Source organism: Chelonoidis abingdonii, chromosome 2, assembly GCF_003597395.2.
Source record: "Chelonoidis abingdonii isolate Lonesome George chromosome 2, CheloAbing_2.0, whole genome shotgun sequence".
Classification (NCBI taxonomy): Eukaryota; Metazoa; Chordata; order Testudines; family Testudinidae; genus Chelonoidis; species Chelonoidis abingdonii.
In genome coordinates, this window is record NC_133770.1 from 299175469 (window position 1) to 299191962 (window position 16494).

General features: G+C 45.3%; 1 protein-coding gene and 1 long non-coding RNA gene across 2 annotated transcripts in view; one reads left to right on the forward strand and one right to left on the reverse strand.

Annotated features, from left to right (window-relative positions):
- Positions 1 to 1001: 1001 nt before the first annotated feature.
- The window catches only part of LOC116815149 (1-phosphatidylinositol 4,5-bisphosphate phosphodiesterase gamma-1-like), a 76926-nt gene continuing 61433 nt past the window's right edge, over positions 1002 to 16494 (forward strand). The window contains exon 1 of the mRNA XM_032763238.2: positions 1002 to 1736. Coding sequence (XP_032619129.1) covers positions 1517 to 1736 — 220 coding nt within the window. The 5' untranslated portion in view covers positions 1002 to 1516. The remainder of the gene's footprint in view (positions 1737 to 16494) is intronic.
- LOC116815150 (uncharacterized) lies at positions 1650 to 2842 on the reverse strand. Its single transcript, XR_004371419.1, has 3 exons — positions 2729 to 2842; positions 2179 to 2263; positions 1650 to 1715 (listed from the first exon to the last, which is right to left on the reverse strand). It is a non-coding gene; the product is annotated as an uncharacterized LOC116815150 (long non-coding RNA).

Below are 16494 nucleotides of genomic sequence, written 5' to 3' on the forward strand. Positions count from 1 at the left end.
ATAAGTTTGCTGACAGTTTCATCCAGAAAGCTACAGAGAGACGTAATGTCTTTAAACTGAGACGTTAGTGAAGACAGCTTGTGGGTGAGTGCAATGATTTTAATATACTGTAATTCATGATCATGTAATTATATAGTTTGTTACTATTTTTATAATGTTTAAATAGATAAGATACCAATGATAGACTCATATTCAATAAATGGAATATGGAAGAAGCGTAAAAATATGTTGAAAATAGCCTTTCCCCAAACTGGCAGCCCCCCCACCCCCGCCTTCAAAAGCACTCATCTGCAAAAGCAAAAGTCAGCCTCTCCAGATGTACGAACCATGTGAACAGCAGCATGTCCCATGCTGCTTCCCAACCTATTCTTCCTTCCCTATCCCTCCAGAGGGAAGCAGGTGCTTTCTGCCTCTAGATGTCACTCTCCTCCATCTTTTCTTTCTCTCCTTCTATTTTTCTTTCTCCAAGATCCTGCAATTTTTTTTTTTTAAATTCCTTTCTGATCTCTTTCCGGCCATGTGTGATTGCAGTTTCCTCTGGGCGTCCATTTCACCAGCCTGAAATTAATCAGCAGCGAGAGGGAGAGAGAGAAAAGGGGGGAGAAATCCCCCTTGTCATCTTGAACCCCAAGCAGAAACAGAGCAGCAGCCCCCAGGAATTCACACCAATACTCCCTCGCCAGCATCTGCAGGCGGGCTCCCTGACTGTGATCTGCTGGAGCAGGGGGAACCCCACATCCTCCAGATTCACTACCAGAAATCTACTGGACCAACTCCTCTTCATTCCTCCCCAGGACCCGCAGGAAAAACCATCAGGAGATCGCCTGTCCCTCCTCCACTCCACCCTCCCCACCCCCAGTTTGGAGGAGGTTGCTCTTTGCTTGCTGAGGGGGAATTCTCTGAATCTGGCTGGACAGTTTTTTTACTTTGCACCCTCTGGGCTTCTTTCCTCCCTCTCTTCCACCACTGACAGTAGAACCTAGCCTCGCAGAGCTCTACAAGGTGCCCTGCAGCACCAACAGCTCCAGCTCCCATACATAGATTGTATGGATTTTGTGTGTGTAAAGGGGCTGCTGTAATTTCAATCTCCTGGACCTGCCCTGGGTTGGATTATTTTTTATAGCTCTGATTTGAAAAGCAGCCACCAAGCTTTCCTGCCTGCCTGATCTTTCACTGCTGCAGCTGCAGCTGTATTATAGCAGGGAAGCCTCATTCCTGGGTTGCAGAGAGAGAAGGTTGCAGGATCCTTCAATCCCACCCCCTTCCTCTTTCCACAGCTCCGAGGAGAGTCCTGGCTCTTTGCAGCATATGTGGTGCATTAGAGTGGAAGCCAGCACCAGTAGCCACTGCAGCAAAGGAAGCACTAGTCTCGGGTGATTTGGGGGAAAGGAATTGAAAATAAGAGGGTAGATTTTGTTTCTGAGGGACTTGGCTTCATTTCCCAAAGGCGCGTTTCTTTCATGAATGACACAGATCCTGCTCTGTGATTCCTTCAGGCGATGGCCATGCAGTAAAGATGTCAGTGTCCAGGCTGAACAGTGTCAATGGGTTTTTGGAGGACTCCAGGATGGAGGTTGGGGACATGGGGAGGATCCTCAGGAGTTTGGAAATTGGGACCGTGCTGACCTTGTTCTACCAAAAAAAGTCCCAGAGGCCAGAGAGGAGGACATTTCAGGTGAAGCTGGAGACCAGGCAGATCATTTGGAGCCGGACGCCTGAGAAAGTGGAAGGAGACAGTGAGTATATTCCGCATCGTGGTGTGAACCAAGAAAATGTCTCTCTAAAGCTGACTGTCAAATGCCTCTCACTAGGGAAGCTGGGATTGGTGTAGCTCGGTCCAAGATCCCAGGAAAATCAAAGGTGAATGCACTAGCTTGTAAATATCTGTGGGGATGCAGCCTAGCCTAGTGGACTGAGAACCTAGGAACTCCCCTAATCTAGCTCTGACTAGGCTCTGCCAGTGACTTGCTGCATGGCCATGGGCAAGTCTCTAGATCTTAGCCTGTAAAACGGGGATGGTGGCTTTTGTGAGGGTTCACTGGTTAACATTTGTAAAGCTCTTTGAAAAGTGCTATTTACATGTTATGTTTTATCAATCGCTGTGGTGATGGCGGCTTAATGATCGGTCATAGCACCTTTATTCTAAGCAATGGTACAAACTGTACTGGCGGTACCAACCATTTGCTCAGGGATTGTTTTGCTAGCCGCAGAGAAGCAGCAACCTCTGGAGTGGAATGTGGTATCTGTTCCGCTGCAACAGTCACTGAAGAAGAATGCAGCATGTAAGTGCAGGGGGATTTAGGTCAGGAGCATGTAGTTATTTGAGTAGGGAGGTGGCCAGGACACCTGACAAAAAGCACCAGGAGGTCATTAATAATCACGAATGGCCGTGACCTTTGTTTACATAGCATCCTAAAGAGGATTCCTGCAGCAGCACTCTGTCTTCTAGGACCACCCCGGGGCACTGGCTCTGCCTTGGGGAAGAGCGCCACTTACTTCACCAGCAACACACCACTGCCTGCAGTGGCCTGAGTTTTCTCCTTGGAGGTTCTCCACTCAAGCCGTGACCTAGCCCAGCCATGTTTAGCACATTGTGCCTGAGCAGGATGACTGCGTGAAGGGGCTGGGCTCCTCTTTTCACCTGCCTGCCATTTAATTTTTAATAAGTTCCCTCGTCTCACTCAACCACCACAATCCACATCCTCTCCCTTGGCAGCTGCATACTGACAGCCTGCAGAGCACATGCAGCCGCTCTGTCATCTCCTCCTTTGTGATTGCCCTTGGCGTCACTGCTGCAGTTCCACTGAAGATGATGGAATTGACAGGGGTGAGAGGGTAGTGTTTTCCTCCTTTGCCTCATTTATGCCCTTCCCTGTGCTTTAACCCACCCCTCTTCTTTCTAGTCCCTTCCACTCTGCGTGCCCTCTCATCTTTGGGCGGGGGGGTACTCTCAGCTCAGCATGGGCAGATTCACTCTCGTAGTGCATGTTACTACTAAGGGGAATTGTGTGGCTCGTGCAGAGTTCAGAAGATAATACTTGTTCATCTGCCTCCTGTGTGTTGCTTACTTAAGGTCTAATTCAGCAGCAGCAGAAGAGCCAGGTATTTTCCCTCTGTCATGCTTTAAATGGCCAATCCCATCCCTTATTCCTGAGAAGTGGTTGCAGCCAGCTATGATTTTACCCAGGAAACCGGCACATGGTTATGGATATAACACTAACCCTCCACATGGAAAGCCCCACTGGGCATCGAGTCCCTTTAAAGTGCAGTTATCCTCTGAAAAGTGGCTGTAGAAGAATGATTCCTTCTTACTCAGCAGATCTGCTCCCCCTGGGTATATCAAAGTCAGAGCTACTTGCTTTAGTGACAAAAATAAGTGTTTACTACTTTTACTCCTATCAGTCCTTAGACCCAACACAGCTCTGGGAGAGGGAGCTGGAGTCATGCATTGTCAACAGGATTGTTTAAGTTCCAGTTGCAGGGTCAACTGTGCATCTTCGTTGCTTTCATGTCCTGCCTTAGTTTACCTATATCTTTACAACCCTATTGCCCTCAGTGGGATTGCACAGGTAGAACTGAAGGCATAATTTGAAAACAGTGAAATTACACAGGTGTGAGGACTAAATTTAGCCTGAAGAGTCATTATCACGGCTGATGATGCATGAACCAAGAAGAACCCAGCTTGACTCTCAGATCCCAGGGCAGCAGACAGAAAAATGTTTTTTTACTTGGAAATGTATAGAATTTGTTCTGGACTAACTGAGAGATGATGAATACGGATTCCTTTATATGGTGATTTTTGAGCGCAAAGATGTGCTCTAATGGTCAAATTGGATATTTGCAAAATGATGCAACATTTAACAGATCAAAGTGCTGTGCAAACACTAATTAATCCACCCATAAACCAGCCATAGGTGGTATGTAAATAATAATAACCCAAGTTTATTAATGACAAAACAGGTACAGAAAGACTTGGGCCTTAACTTTCCAAAGTGTCCAATAATTTTGGGAGTCCAACTTGAGACATGTAGAGTGAAATTCTGGCCCCACTGAAATCAAGGGGAGTTTTGCTCTTGACTTCAGTGGAGCCAAAATTTCCCCCCAAAAGTCTCACTTTCAGAGATGCTGAAAACCTACAATCCTAAATAAAGTCAATGGGAACTTCTAAGCTTTGTTTGCCAGAAGTTGAAAGTGGACAACAAGGAATGGGTCAGTCTCACTTTTTGAATCTGTCCTGCCTTGTTTCCAACTGGTCTATGAACTCTGCTTTGTTCATGGGTTTTATCCCACAGAATGGCACCTTCAGTGTCTGATACAAGTCGATTCCCTACCTCCATCTGTGGAGATGTGGAAGAAATTGGCATCACTAAAACCAATGAGTCCCTAACTTTTGAAATGGGGAGCAAGAGGGTGAGTGGGGACTTCCAAGGCCATGAAAGAACCACAGCCTGCTCCATTTGATTTTCCAGAATAATTCTTGGCCTGTCATTAAAACCTTGTCTACACTTGTTGCAGTGTGTAGCGTATGCTGGAGCTTTTCCCCACTCTCTTCCCCCACCAGAGCCTTTCCCTGCTGCCAGAGCCTTTCACTGCAGTGGCACTGTGTGGGGACATAGAGAGCCATGTAGGATATATACACTAAGGTTCTGGCATGTCTTTACTTGTCTAAATGGTGCCTCACTGTCTACACAGCTATTGACCCCTGTTCTTTGGGGGCGTGCAGTATAGGTACTCTGCATGCTGCCATAAGTGTAGACATGCCTAAGAGTGTCTTCCTTTTTAGGGTCTCAGAGTACTTTGCAGCAGAACCTTGTGGCCCTCCTGGGAGGTGAGTCAATAGCGTTAGCCCCACTGCACACAGAGCATGAGAGACTCAGCCAAGGTCACACAGCGAGTCAGTGGCAGAGTCCAAAATCAAACCCAGCTTCCCTGGAATCCCAGCCCTCCACACTAGTCACTTGATCACACAGTCTGCATATCAGGCTTCCGAACAGCCTTCTCTCGATTGCCGTGCAGGTGAGATTTCAGGAAAGAAGTACCAAAGAGAAACTGTTGCATCTTTTTGGCCAGCTGGTGGTAGCATGGCTATATTCCAGCACCGAAGTGGTGATTTGTAGCATGGGCAGCAGTAGATTGCTCTAGAGCCCCTGTTTTTGGCATCTGAAGCAATAGCATCAGTGTCGTAAGTGACCTTTTGCTGTTCTGACAAGCATTTGGTAAGTCCCTTCATAGCACAGGTTTTACCACGTGGAACTGATTAACCACAGACTTCCAATATCCCACTGCTGTGCCCTGGACCACTAGCAAGCACCAGACCTAGGCAACTTTACTTCGAAAATGCGGGTGAAAATTAAATCTCCAGTACCCGTCTCTGAACTGGTAGCTGGTAACCTCCTCCTATCGCTCCTGTTCAAACAAACATATGTGTCCCCTTACCACTTGGAGAATGGGATTACTGTCTGTTTGTGCACAGTAAAGATCCTTCCCTGTTTGCTTGCTTGTATGTGGGCAGTGTTGTCTAGTGATTAGAGGAAAGGACAGAGTCAGGCTTCCCAGATTCAATTCCCAGCATTGCCAGTGACTCACATGTGACTGGTGGGCAAGTCACTTATCCTTTCTGTGCCTCAATGTCCCCGTCTATACAATGGTGCCAGTAAAACCCATCTCACAGGGACAGCTGGCATCTTGATCATAGTAACAAATTCCTCTTACATGATGACCTGTCATTGGCCCCTAAAGTGATGCTGAGAGATGTGAAATTCCTGTGAGATAACCCCAGGCAATGGTTTCCGCAGTAAATTGAAATTGGGGGGGAAGGAGTGTTCAAATTTACAGGGGGGAGGCAGGTGTCAGGGCCAATGAGATGTATAAAAGAGATATGAATAAAGTAAATGTTTTGTTAGGATAATGCAAATTTAACATAAGGATAATCCAAGTTACACTGAAACACATAACAGGTCTAGATTTCTAAAAAAATATAATTTTGTTTTAAAAATACATTTAATGTAAATTGCCTTTTGAAAAGTGAGCCATCATGGGATAAGAGGGCAGTCCTCTCATGGATCAGTAACTGGTTATAAAATGGGAAACAAAGGGTAGGAATAAATTATCAGTTTTCAGAATGGAGAGAGATAAATAGTGGTATCCTTGAGGGGTCAGTACTGGGACCAGTACTGTTCAACATATTCATCTGGAAAAATGGGTAAACAGTGAGGTGGCAAAATTTGCAGATGATACAAAACTATTCAAGATAGCTAAGTTCCAGGCAGACTGCGAAGAGCTACAAAGGGATCTCACAAAACTGGGTGACTGGCAACAAAATGGCAAATTAAATTCAATGTTGATAAATGCAAAGTAATGCACATGGGAAAGCAATCTCAACTATACATACAAAGTGATGGCATCTGAATTAGCTGTTAACACTCATGAAAGAGATCTTGGAGTCATTGTGGATAGTTCTCTGAAAACATCCACTCAATGTGCAGCAGCAGTCAATAAGCAAACAATGTTGGGAATCATTAAGAAAGAAGAGATAATAAGACAGAAAATGAATCAAATTGCCTCTAAATAAATCCATGGTACGTGCACACTTGAATACTGTGTGCAGATCTGGTCACCCATCCTAAAAATATATATATTGGAATTGGAAAAGGTACAGAGATGGCAACTAAAATGATCAGGGGTATGAAACAGGAGGAGAGATTAAAATGACTGGGAATTTTCGTTTAGAAAAGAGATGACTAATGGGGATATGATAGAGGTCTACAAAATCTTGACTGGTGTGTGAAGAAAGTGAATAAGGAAATGTTATTTAATCCTTCACGTAACACAAGAACTAGCAGTCACCCAATGAAATTAATAGGCAGCAGGTTTTAAAAAAACAAAAGGAAGTACTTCTTCACACAACATAAAGTCAAGCCATGGAACTCTTTGCAAGGGGATGCTGTGAAGACCAAAACTATAACAGGATTAAAAAAAGAACTAGATAAATTCCTGGAGAATAGGTCCATCAGTGGCTATTAGCCAGGATGTGGAGAGATGAAACACCATGCTCTGAGTGTCCCTAGCCTGTTTGCCAGAAGCTGGGAATGGGCAACAGTGGATGGATCACTTGATGATTGTCTGTTCTGTTCATTCCCTCTGAAGCACCTGGCCTTGACCACTGTCGAAAGACAGGATACTGGGCTACATGGACCATTGGTCTGACCCAGTATGACCATTCTTATGTAAACATTATTTATAATAATAAAAATGTTTGGTACAGAAACTCCCCAACATAATGACCTCTCAAGATAGCAATGATGTGAGATAACAACCTTGGCGAATACTGCATTTTAAAAATCTTGGCCTACTAGGAAACATATTTATATAAGTTTCCATTCCCAGTCACAAATGTGGCATTCTGGAGCAAAGCCACTAAAATATAGTTCAACAAACAAATGTTTATTTAATGTGCCCCTCACTTTTCCCTCCACTGCACCCCACTTGTCCTTGATCAGTGGAGACTCAGAGTTCAGAGGTGCTTTCACGTGAGTACGCCTCCCAGGTCGGGGGCAAGAAGGGACCTTGCTCGTTCCTCCAGCTGCTCACTGTTCACTCTGGCCACGGCTGTTCGTTGTGCCACCGTTCACTCCATCACTCTGTTGCCAATGGCCCTGCACACTCACCTTCTGCTGCTACCTGCCACTTTGACCTCTGCGAGTTGGTCTCTTGAAGTTTCACCAGCTCTCAGTGATTTCAGCTGAGCTCTCAGTGGGGGAACCTTGCTGCTAGTGCAGTCTGGGCCATCTCTTCGGCCTTGGCTACACTGGCGCTTTACAGAGCTGCAACTTTCTTGCTCAAGGGTGTGAAAAAACACCCCCCTGAGCGCAGCAAGTTACAGCACTGTAAAGCGCCAGTGTAAATAGTGCCCCAGCGCTGGGACCGCAGCTCCCAGTGCTGTAAGCTAATCTCCTCGGGAAGGTGGAGTACCTGCAGCACTGGGAGAGCTCTCTCCCAGCACTGGCGCTGCGACCACACTCACACTTCAAAGCGCTGCTGCGGGAGCGCTCCCGCAGCAGCGCTTTGGAGTTTCGAGTGTAACCAAGCCCTTCCACAGAAACACTGTCCCCACAGCAGGACTAAGGACTTAGACCTGATGATCAGTGATTTCAGCTGCGGTGATCGCTTAACAGAACAAAAGACTATCTGTGGAGCTAATCAGTTCTGTCTTTAAACAGTGGAGAGGGACAGGTCCCCACCCTCTCTCGATGCCCTCAATCAGCACAGGCTAAGTACAGTTCTACTGCCCTTTACTCATACAATAAGAATAACAACATTTCATTCCAACCCCACCCCCCACATTCAAGTGATTTGTAACCCAATCCCAGCCAAAATCTATCACTTGGGCAACACAGCTCTGCTTGCTGGTAGATTAGGTGTGAATGTAAATACAGTCTTGTCCTGAAGTCTTTCCCCCCAGCCCCAGCTCATCACTAGCTGTCAGGGAGAGCTCAGTGAGACTTTGCTTACAAATCATCATTTGAAATTATTAGGTTGGCCAACGTCACAGAAATGAATGCGCTGACATTGTCATAAAAAAAATAGCTGTATAAGGAAGTTAGCCTATGTTCATACTTTTCAAATTTATTATACTTTTTCAGATACACATATTTTATCATACACATGCTTTTAAAGTGTGTATTAATGTTTCAATTTCAATTCAAATTTCCAAACAGTCACTAAATTGTCATGTAACTAGTTCACATAACTGAGGGGGTGTTGGGGAAATCAGTGACCCCAGGAGAAAAGAGACGATCTCACCACTTTTAAGAGAGATGGCAATCCTGGGGCAGCTGCTCATCTGAAGGAACGTTTGCAGAGCACTTGATCTTGAGATGAAAGAAACTGCATGTTATTTCCTGCATACACAACTTCTGCTGATTTTGCTTATGGCTCAGGTCCTATTTTACAAGAATTATTGGTATCAGTGTTATTGTGGAAACCAGGGGGATGGCGGGCCTAAGCCTACCTATACCTAACGGCCCTCCCCCTTAGCCAGGCCACAAGTAATGGCAGGGGACAACAGATGGAAAAACAGGGGCAGGAGTGGGCTCAGAGGGTAATAATGAGGGATCCAGAGTGGGACACCAATCAGAGAACCCCAGACAGCGCCCACTGCTCTTCAGAGGCATCTAGGGAGTCAGCAGATGCCACCCAGAGGAATTCTGCTCTGATGCGTGGCTGTACAAGGGATAGGGCGACAAGACAATAAGTGTGAAAAATCAAGACGGGGTGGGGGGTAATAGGTGCCTACATAAGACAAAGCCCCAAATATCAGGACTGTCCCTATAAAATCGGGACATCTGGTCCCTCTAACAAGGGACTGGAAATAGGCCACACAGTCTCCGAGAATCACCCGCCTCCATCCAGCTTCCTTCTCTTGATATGATGGACAGTCGACTTGGCTAGCCCCAGGAGGAGGCTAACGAGGAGGTTTCATGAATTTATGGGGCCACAGATGGTGACGACAGTGTAGAGAGGCAGTGCCCTTTCTGATTTGGTACCGTTTTTTAAGACCTTGATGTGATTTCCTCACCATCAGCAGCGGAAAAATAGTCCTGCCCTGCTGTTGAGAGACATTGGGAGTGTCTGCTGTTATGAGGAAGTTACAGCATCAAGTTTTGGCAGAGGAGCTCAGGAAACCAACACGATTTATCTGTCTAAGCACACACCTTGTCAGGCCACTGAGCCATGTGCTTAGGTCTCCCGTTCCAAAGCAGGTGAAACAGTCGTAAATCTTCAGCCAAGTGAATCTGTATAATCCAGATCATTTTTAGTTTATCAAAAGGGAATTGGAACAACTGGGTAGAGAACTTGCTGCGTTTAGTCCCAGCTCCATGCCTTAGAGCCAAGCATGCAATTGCAAATAAAGCAGGGCTGTCCTCAGCCCACTGCGACAGAGAAAGGGATTAGGGCTCCACATCTCCCATCACGCCTATTTCACGACAGTTCCCCTGACTCGCTGCTGGGTGCAGAGTATATTTGATTGTTGGAAAGTTCAATTCTTTAGTTGTCAAGATGGCTTCCTGCTTTCACAGCTGGGGCTATTTAAATAGTTTTCTTTCTTATGGATGTTGCCAAGATCTTGTTCCCTCCCCTTTCAGTTCCATCCTGGCACTTTTAAATCTACCATCGATATGGTGATCAACTTGTAAAGGAATGAATGAGGCATCTTGTACACCACCTGATGAATTTATTAACTGGGTAAGCAAGCAAAGCAGTGCTGCTGTGTGTGGAAATAAAGGCATGCTTTAAAGCAGAAGACGCTTTGCTATTGGAGACTAATTACACGGTCAGTTAACCCGGATGGAGCTCATGCTGTTTCTTATAATATAAACGTGTCCATGTGCTTCCACATGTCCGGGGCTTCAAGCCTCAGCTCTGCCTAAGTTGTCACAAAGCAGTCAGCCATCAACCACCAGGAAACCTGGAGAATAAGAAGCTTAGCAAGAGTAGTGGAGCTGCCACCAAGTGCTAGGGTAGCTCTGCTTTTGCAAGCTAAGCAAGACTAGGTCTGGTGGGCACTTGGATGAGAAACCTAAATAGATCCAGAGTGCAGCAGAAAGTGGTGTTGGAACTCTCGCGTTAATTTGGCTAAGCATGTGTACCAGGCTACAATCCAGATTGAGTGGCTGGGTCACCCTTGCCCTTTGCGATGTCTTGCCGCTGTAGCCTCCAGCTACACATATAGATTCGTAGATTGTAAGGCTGGAAGGGACCTTGAGAGGTCATCGAGTCCAGTCCCCTGCCGTCATGGCAGGACCAAATACTGTCTAGACCATCCCTAATAAACATTTATCTAACCTACTCTTAAATATCTCCAGAGATGGAGATTCTACAACCTCCCTAGGCAGTTTATTCCAGTGTTTAACCACCCTGACAATTAGGAGCTTTTTCCTAATGTCCAACCTAAATCTCCCTTGCTGCAGTTTAAGCCCATTGCTTCTTGTTCTATCATTAGAGGCTAAGGTGAACAAGTTTTCTCCCTCCTCCTGATGACACCCTTTTAGATACCTGAAAACTGCTATCATGTCCCCTCTCAGTCTTCTCTTTTCCAAACTAAATAAACCCAATTCTTTCAGCCTTCCTTCATAGGTCATGTTCTCAAGACCTTTAATCATTCTTGTTGCTCTTCTCTGGACCCTCTCCAATTTCTCCACATCTTTCTTGAAATGCGGTGCCCAGAACTGGACACAATACTCCAGTTGAGGCCTAACCAGCGCAGAGTAGAGCGGAAGAATGACTTCTCGTGTCTTGTTTACAACACACCTGTTAATGCATCCCAGAATCACGTTTGCTTTTTTTGCAACAGCATCACACTGTTGACTCATATTTAGCTTGTGGTCCACTATGACCCCTAGATCTCTTTCTGCCATACTCCTTCCTAGACAGTCTCTTCCCATTCTGTATGTGTGAAACTGATTGTTCCTTCCTAAGTGGAGCACTTTGCATTTGTCTTTATTGAACTTCATCCGGTTTACCTCAGACCATTTCTCCAATTTGTCCAGATCATTTTGAATTTTGACCCTGTCCTCCAAAGCAGTTGCAATCCCTCCCAGTTTAGTATCGTCTGCAAACTTAATAAGCGTACTTTCTATGCCAACATCTAAATCGTTGATGAAGATATTGAACAGAGCCGGTCCCAAAACAGACCCCTGCGGAACCCCACTTGTTATACCTTTCCAGCAGGATTGGGAGCCATTAATAACTACTCTCTGAGTACGGTTATCCAGCCAGTTATGCACCCACCTTATAGTAGCCCCATCTAAATTGTATTTGCCTAGTTTATCGATAAGGATATCATGCGAGACCGTATCAAATGCCTTACTAAAGTCTAGGTATACCACATCCACCGCTTCTCCCTTATCCACAAGACTCGTTATCCTATCAAAGAAAGCTATCAGATTGGTTTGACACGATTTGTTCTTTACAAATCCATGCTGGCTATTCCCTATCACCTTACCACCTTCCAAGTGTTTGCAGATGATTTCTTTAATTACTTGCTCCATTATCTTCCCTGGCACAGAAGTTAAACTAACTGGTCTGTAGTTTCCTGGGTTGTTTTTATTTCCCTTTTTATAGATGGGCACTATGTTTGCCCTTTTCCAGTCTTCTGGAATCTTTCCTGTCCCCCATGATTTTCCAAAGATAATAGCTAGAGGCTCAAATACCTCCTCTATTAGCTCCTTGAGTATTCTAGGATGCATTTTATTAGGCCCTGTTGACTTGCAGGCATCTAACTTTTCTAAGTGATTTTTAACTTGTTCTTTTTTTATTTTCTCTTCTGAACCTACCACCTTCCTATTAGCATTCACTATGTTAAGCATTCCTTCAGACTTCTCGGTGAAGGCCGAAACAAAGAAGTCATTGAGCATCTCTGCCATTTCCAGTTAGCTCATTTAAAAAATAGAGCTTCAGGTTGATGATGTCCTTTTAACCAGAAGAGACCCAATAAACTGCGAGAAGACACCATAAAAAACACGTTCCTGGGCAGCAGCTGTCAATGGTGGGACACTAAACCTCCACGGAAATTAACTGCAAAGCAGTTACCCCTGAAATTAACCTCTTGCTGTTAGCTTGAAGGATTTCCCAGCAAGACTTCTGCTGTGCGCAAGTGAGCACCCCTCCACTACTGCCAGGAATCCAGGAGTTCAATTGTTTTACAAGAATACTGGTCTTTTTTATACATACAATGAGTTCTATATTGCACAGAATTATGCGCCAAATTCTTAGTCACAGAACTGATCCCACCAGGGATGGAGATTTCTGATCCAGGAGCCCCATCCCTACTGCAGGGCTTTGTTGGCCTTTTCCACTGTTCCCTTTGGGCTCAGTGTTCTTCTCAATACTCAGCCTCCTTCTTCCCTTGGTTACTGGGGTTTATGCCTCACCCCCAGTGACACTGGAGGGTAGCCCGGTCCCATCCTCTGCCTTGAGCCTCATACAGAGGAGCAGCTATCTGTTCGGGCCCTAAACCCCACTCAAGCCCAGGACTGCCTACCCAGCTTGTTGGGTTCACAGGTTCCTTCCCTATCCCCAGTGATTAACTTATGTCAGGGCTGAGGCCCAGCACCTCTAGGCTTGGCAGTTCATAGCCCTGGCACCTCTGTGCTTGCTGCATCCATTATCAATGTACAAAAATTGGTTGAACCCTGGCACCTCCTTCATTACAAATTAAGTACGGCCTATTGCTGCTACTGGTTAGGTCTCCCCGAGCACAACACAGTCCACAACTCCCAGCTTCTATCTATCAAGGCATTCCACTGGTCTTGCTTCAGTGAGTCCCTCTTGGGCTCTTGGCCCAACTTCCTCTGCACGGGGAGCGCGACTAGTCCCGTTCCAGCTGTTCTTCCCCAGGGCAGCTGTCCTTCTACTCCTTTCTATTCAGAATTAGGTCCTGATCTTTCTCAGACTAAGGCAGAGGAATGGGTGGGGGAGCCCCTTTTTATAGCAGGCTCTACTTCCAGCATGCAGTCGCATGACCCTCAGTCCACTGACCCAGGAGCAGGTCTGCCACACTTGCATTTTTAAAAGATTTGGAGGAACTTTCCTGAGGGTTGGGAAGTGGCAAAAGCAATCCCCTATGTTAGAGAAAGAATGGGTCATGACAGACAAGCCAGGGGACTATAGATCCATGAGTTAACATCAGCTAGGCATCATTATCAACCCATGAAGGCTATGAACAGGGACATTTGGAGTGGGGCAGAGGGAAGCAGTTTTTAACTCTTCTGAAATACATTGGAACAAGAGAATTTTCTTCCTTCTCGTTTTGATGAGGTAGACTGGGGGTGGAGGAGCGTGAGAGTAAAATCCTGGCTAAAAATAGGGCAGGTTAGAATCTCTGCTTGGAAACAGTCTTGCAGGATGTGGTGGGAGAATGTCTCAAAAAGGCTGGTTTGGTGAACAGGACACTGGGAAGATTAAAATCATGTATTTAAAGTACCGTAATTCTCCTTCCACCCCCAACTAATAACATTTTAGAGTAGTTGTTCTCAAACTGTGGTCTGTGGAGCCCACCCCAGCAGGTCACAAGATGAAGCATGTTGAGAAGCAAGCAGTGCAGGATTGGGGTATTGGGAAGGAATCTGACTGTGCAAGAGGATCTCTCATTACAGGATCTGCTTGTCTTACACAACAGCCCACAGAATGAAAAAGCTGGAGAACCAGCCGGTTAGACTGTTCAGCTGGGAAGGGTTTTTCAAATCTAGACTGCTTTTTCCCTATTGCTGCTGGTTGTTTGTTTCAGTCAGTTAGGACAGTGAAACTCCACTAGTCCCTTTCACTTTTGTTTCTAGTCAGTTTCACTTTCTGGTTCCCCTGCAATAGCTCAGTACTCTTTCTAGTGCAATGCTTAAATCCAGAAAAACACAAAACCAAAATCTGTATTTCAATTAATTATTTTAAGTCACAGAGCACTCCTAGTCAGATGGTTTTGTGAGCCACCATTTTTTTACACAGACCCAGAATGCTGGGCTTACACCAGCTGACAGTCTCCTTAAGAGCAGCCAGTTTCAATTCAGGCACAGAAGGCCACATGTAACAGGCCTGCTAGGATTTACTGAGAACGTTACAGCTAGACTAGAAAAGGGAAAGTCGGTGGACTTAAATTTTCAGAAAGCATTTAATAATAATTATTCATGTTAGCAATTAGGATTGGATTGCCAATTATTACTAGCACTTACATGCCTGCTATCTTTTGATATCTATAAACGGGGACATCTGGGAAGGAAAAATAGAGCTGTGTTTTAACTTCACTGAACCAGGAGGAAATTTTTAATTTTATTTTCAGTAAGGACTCCCTGAGCATAGAAAGGAGATGGATCATACCTCTCCCATGCAGAACGGAGGTGCAGCTACCTTCTCAGCGGCATCCTCATCTTCACCCAACTTCTGCAAGTGGGGAGGTCTCAGGCTGAAAGATTTTTCATATCATCTGTAGAGGCCCAGCCACAGCTGTGCCCAGGGAGAATAGGATTCCGGTCAGAGCAATTATTTCTGGCCACTTGCCATTGGGGTTTTCTCCTAATGGATAAAGGAAGCTCTCTGATTCTTTTAGTGTTGATAAAAGCAGCAGGTCAGGCCTTTTACAATGGCTGGTACAGCATTACGCCCATATGTAAGCCATGTTGTGGATATATTTAAAGCACTCTTTGTAATGTACTGGATCCCATTAGAAGAGAAAGGGATGATAACAGCTGAAATTGGATTCCTGGATGTTTTAATAGCTGGGACCCTTGAGACAATGTAGGGGGGAGTTGGAGACATATTTCTGACATGATCTCTGAAAATCCAGTGCAGATGTTGGTTTCCAGGAAATTGAGAATGGTATCGTACTGTGGGGATATGCAGCTCTAGGTACAGAAAAAGAGATGCATCTAGCTCTGTTTATTCATGCCTAGCTTGTCTCATTATTTATTATTAGTTACACCTCTACCCCGATATAACACTGTCCTTGGGAGCCAGAAAATCTTACCGTGTTATAGATGAAACCACATTATATTGAACTTACTTTGATCCGCTGGAGTGCACAGCCCTGCCCCCCAGAGCGCTGCTTTACCACATTATAGCCGAATTCATGTTATATCGGGTTGCGTTATATCAGGGTAAAGGTGTATTTATTATTACAATAGGATCTAGAGGCCCCATCTGAGATTGGATTCTGATCGTGCTGGGCACTGTACAAACACTTAATGACAGACAGCACATCCTTAACTGTGCCCCCATAGGGTTTCCAGCACTTCCTTTCCCAAATGTCCCTCCTCCCGCAGCTATGAACGGGCAGAGTTAAGGGTCCAGTTTGTGGTCTGTAGTGTGTGATGGTTGTGCCATTTGTGAAGTCTGTGTCCCTGGGTGGACGAGAAGAGGATATGTATGTACTGTTAGGTTGCTAAGGTTTGCATTTATTTGCCTTGGTGGTTCTGTGATAGGTGTGCTGTGTGCAGGCCAGCCTTAACCGATCCATAGTACAGTGATTTGTTTGAGTTCATCCCCCTTGTTCTTAGCAGGATCATTCCCTGCAGTCTGATACCAAGGATTTTGTCCAGTTGTAAAGGACACAGGGGCTGGGGCTGGAGAGACTGTTCCAGAGCCGAACATTGGCTCTGTGAGAAGGTTTGATCTGGCATTGGAAAGTTTTCCTAAAGCTATCACAGTGTTGTCAGCCCCAAGCTGAGTCAGGCTCCAAAAAATCATGAGATTGGCTTAAAAATCATAGATTCATAGATTCATAGACTCTAGGACTGGAAGGGACCTCGAGAGGTCATTGAGTCCAGTCCTCTTCCCTCATGGTAGGATCAAATACTGTCTAGACCATCCCTGATAGACATTTATCTAACCTACTCTTAAATATCTCCAGAGATGGAGATTCCACAACCTCCCTAGGCAATTTATTCCAGTGTTTAACTACCCTGACAGTTAGGAACTTTTTCCTAATGTCCAACCTAAACCTCCCTT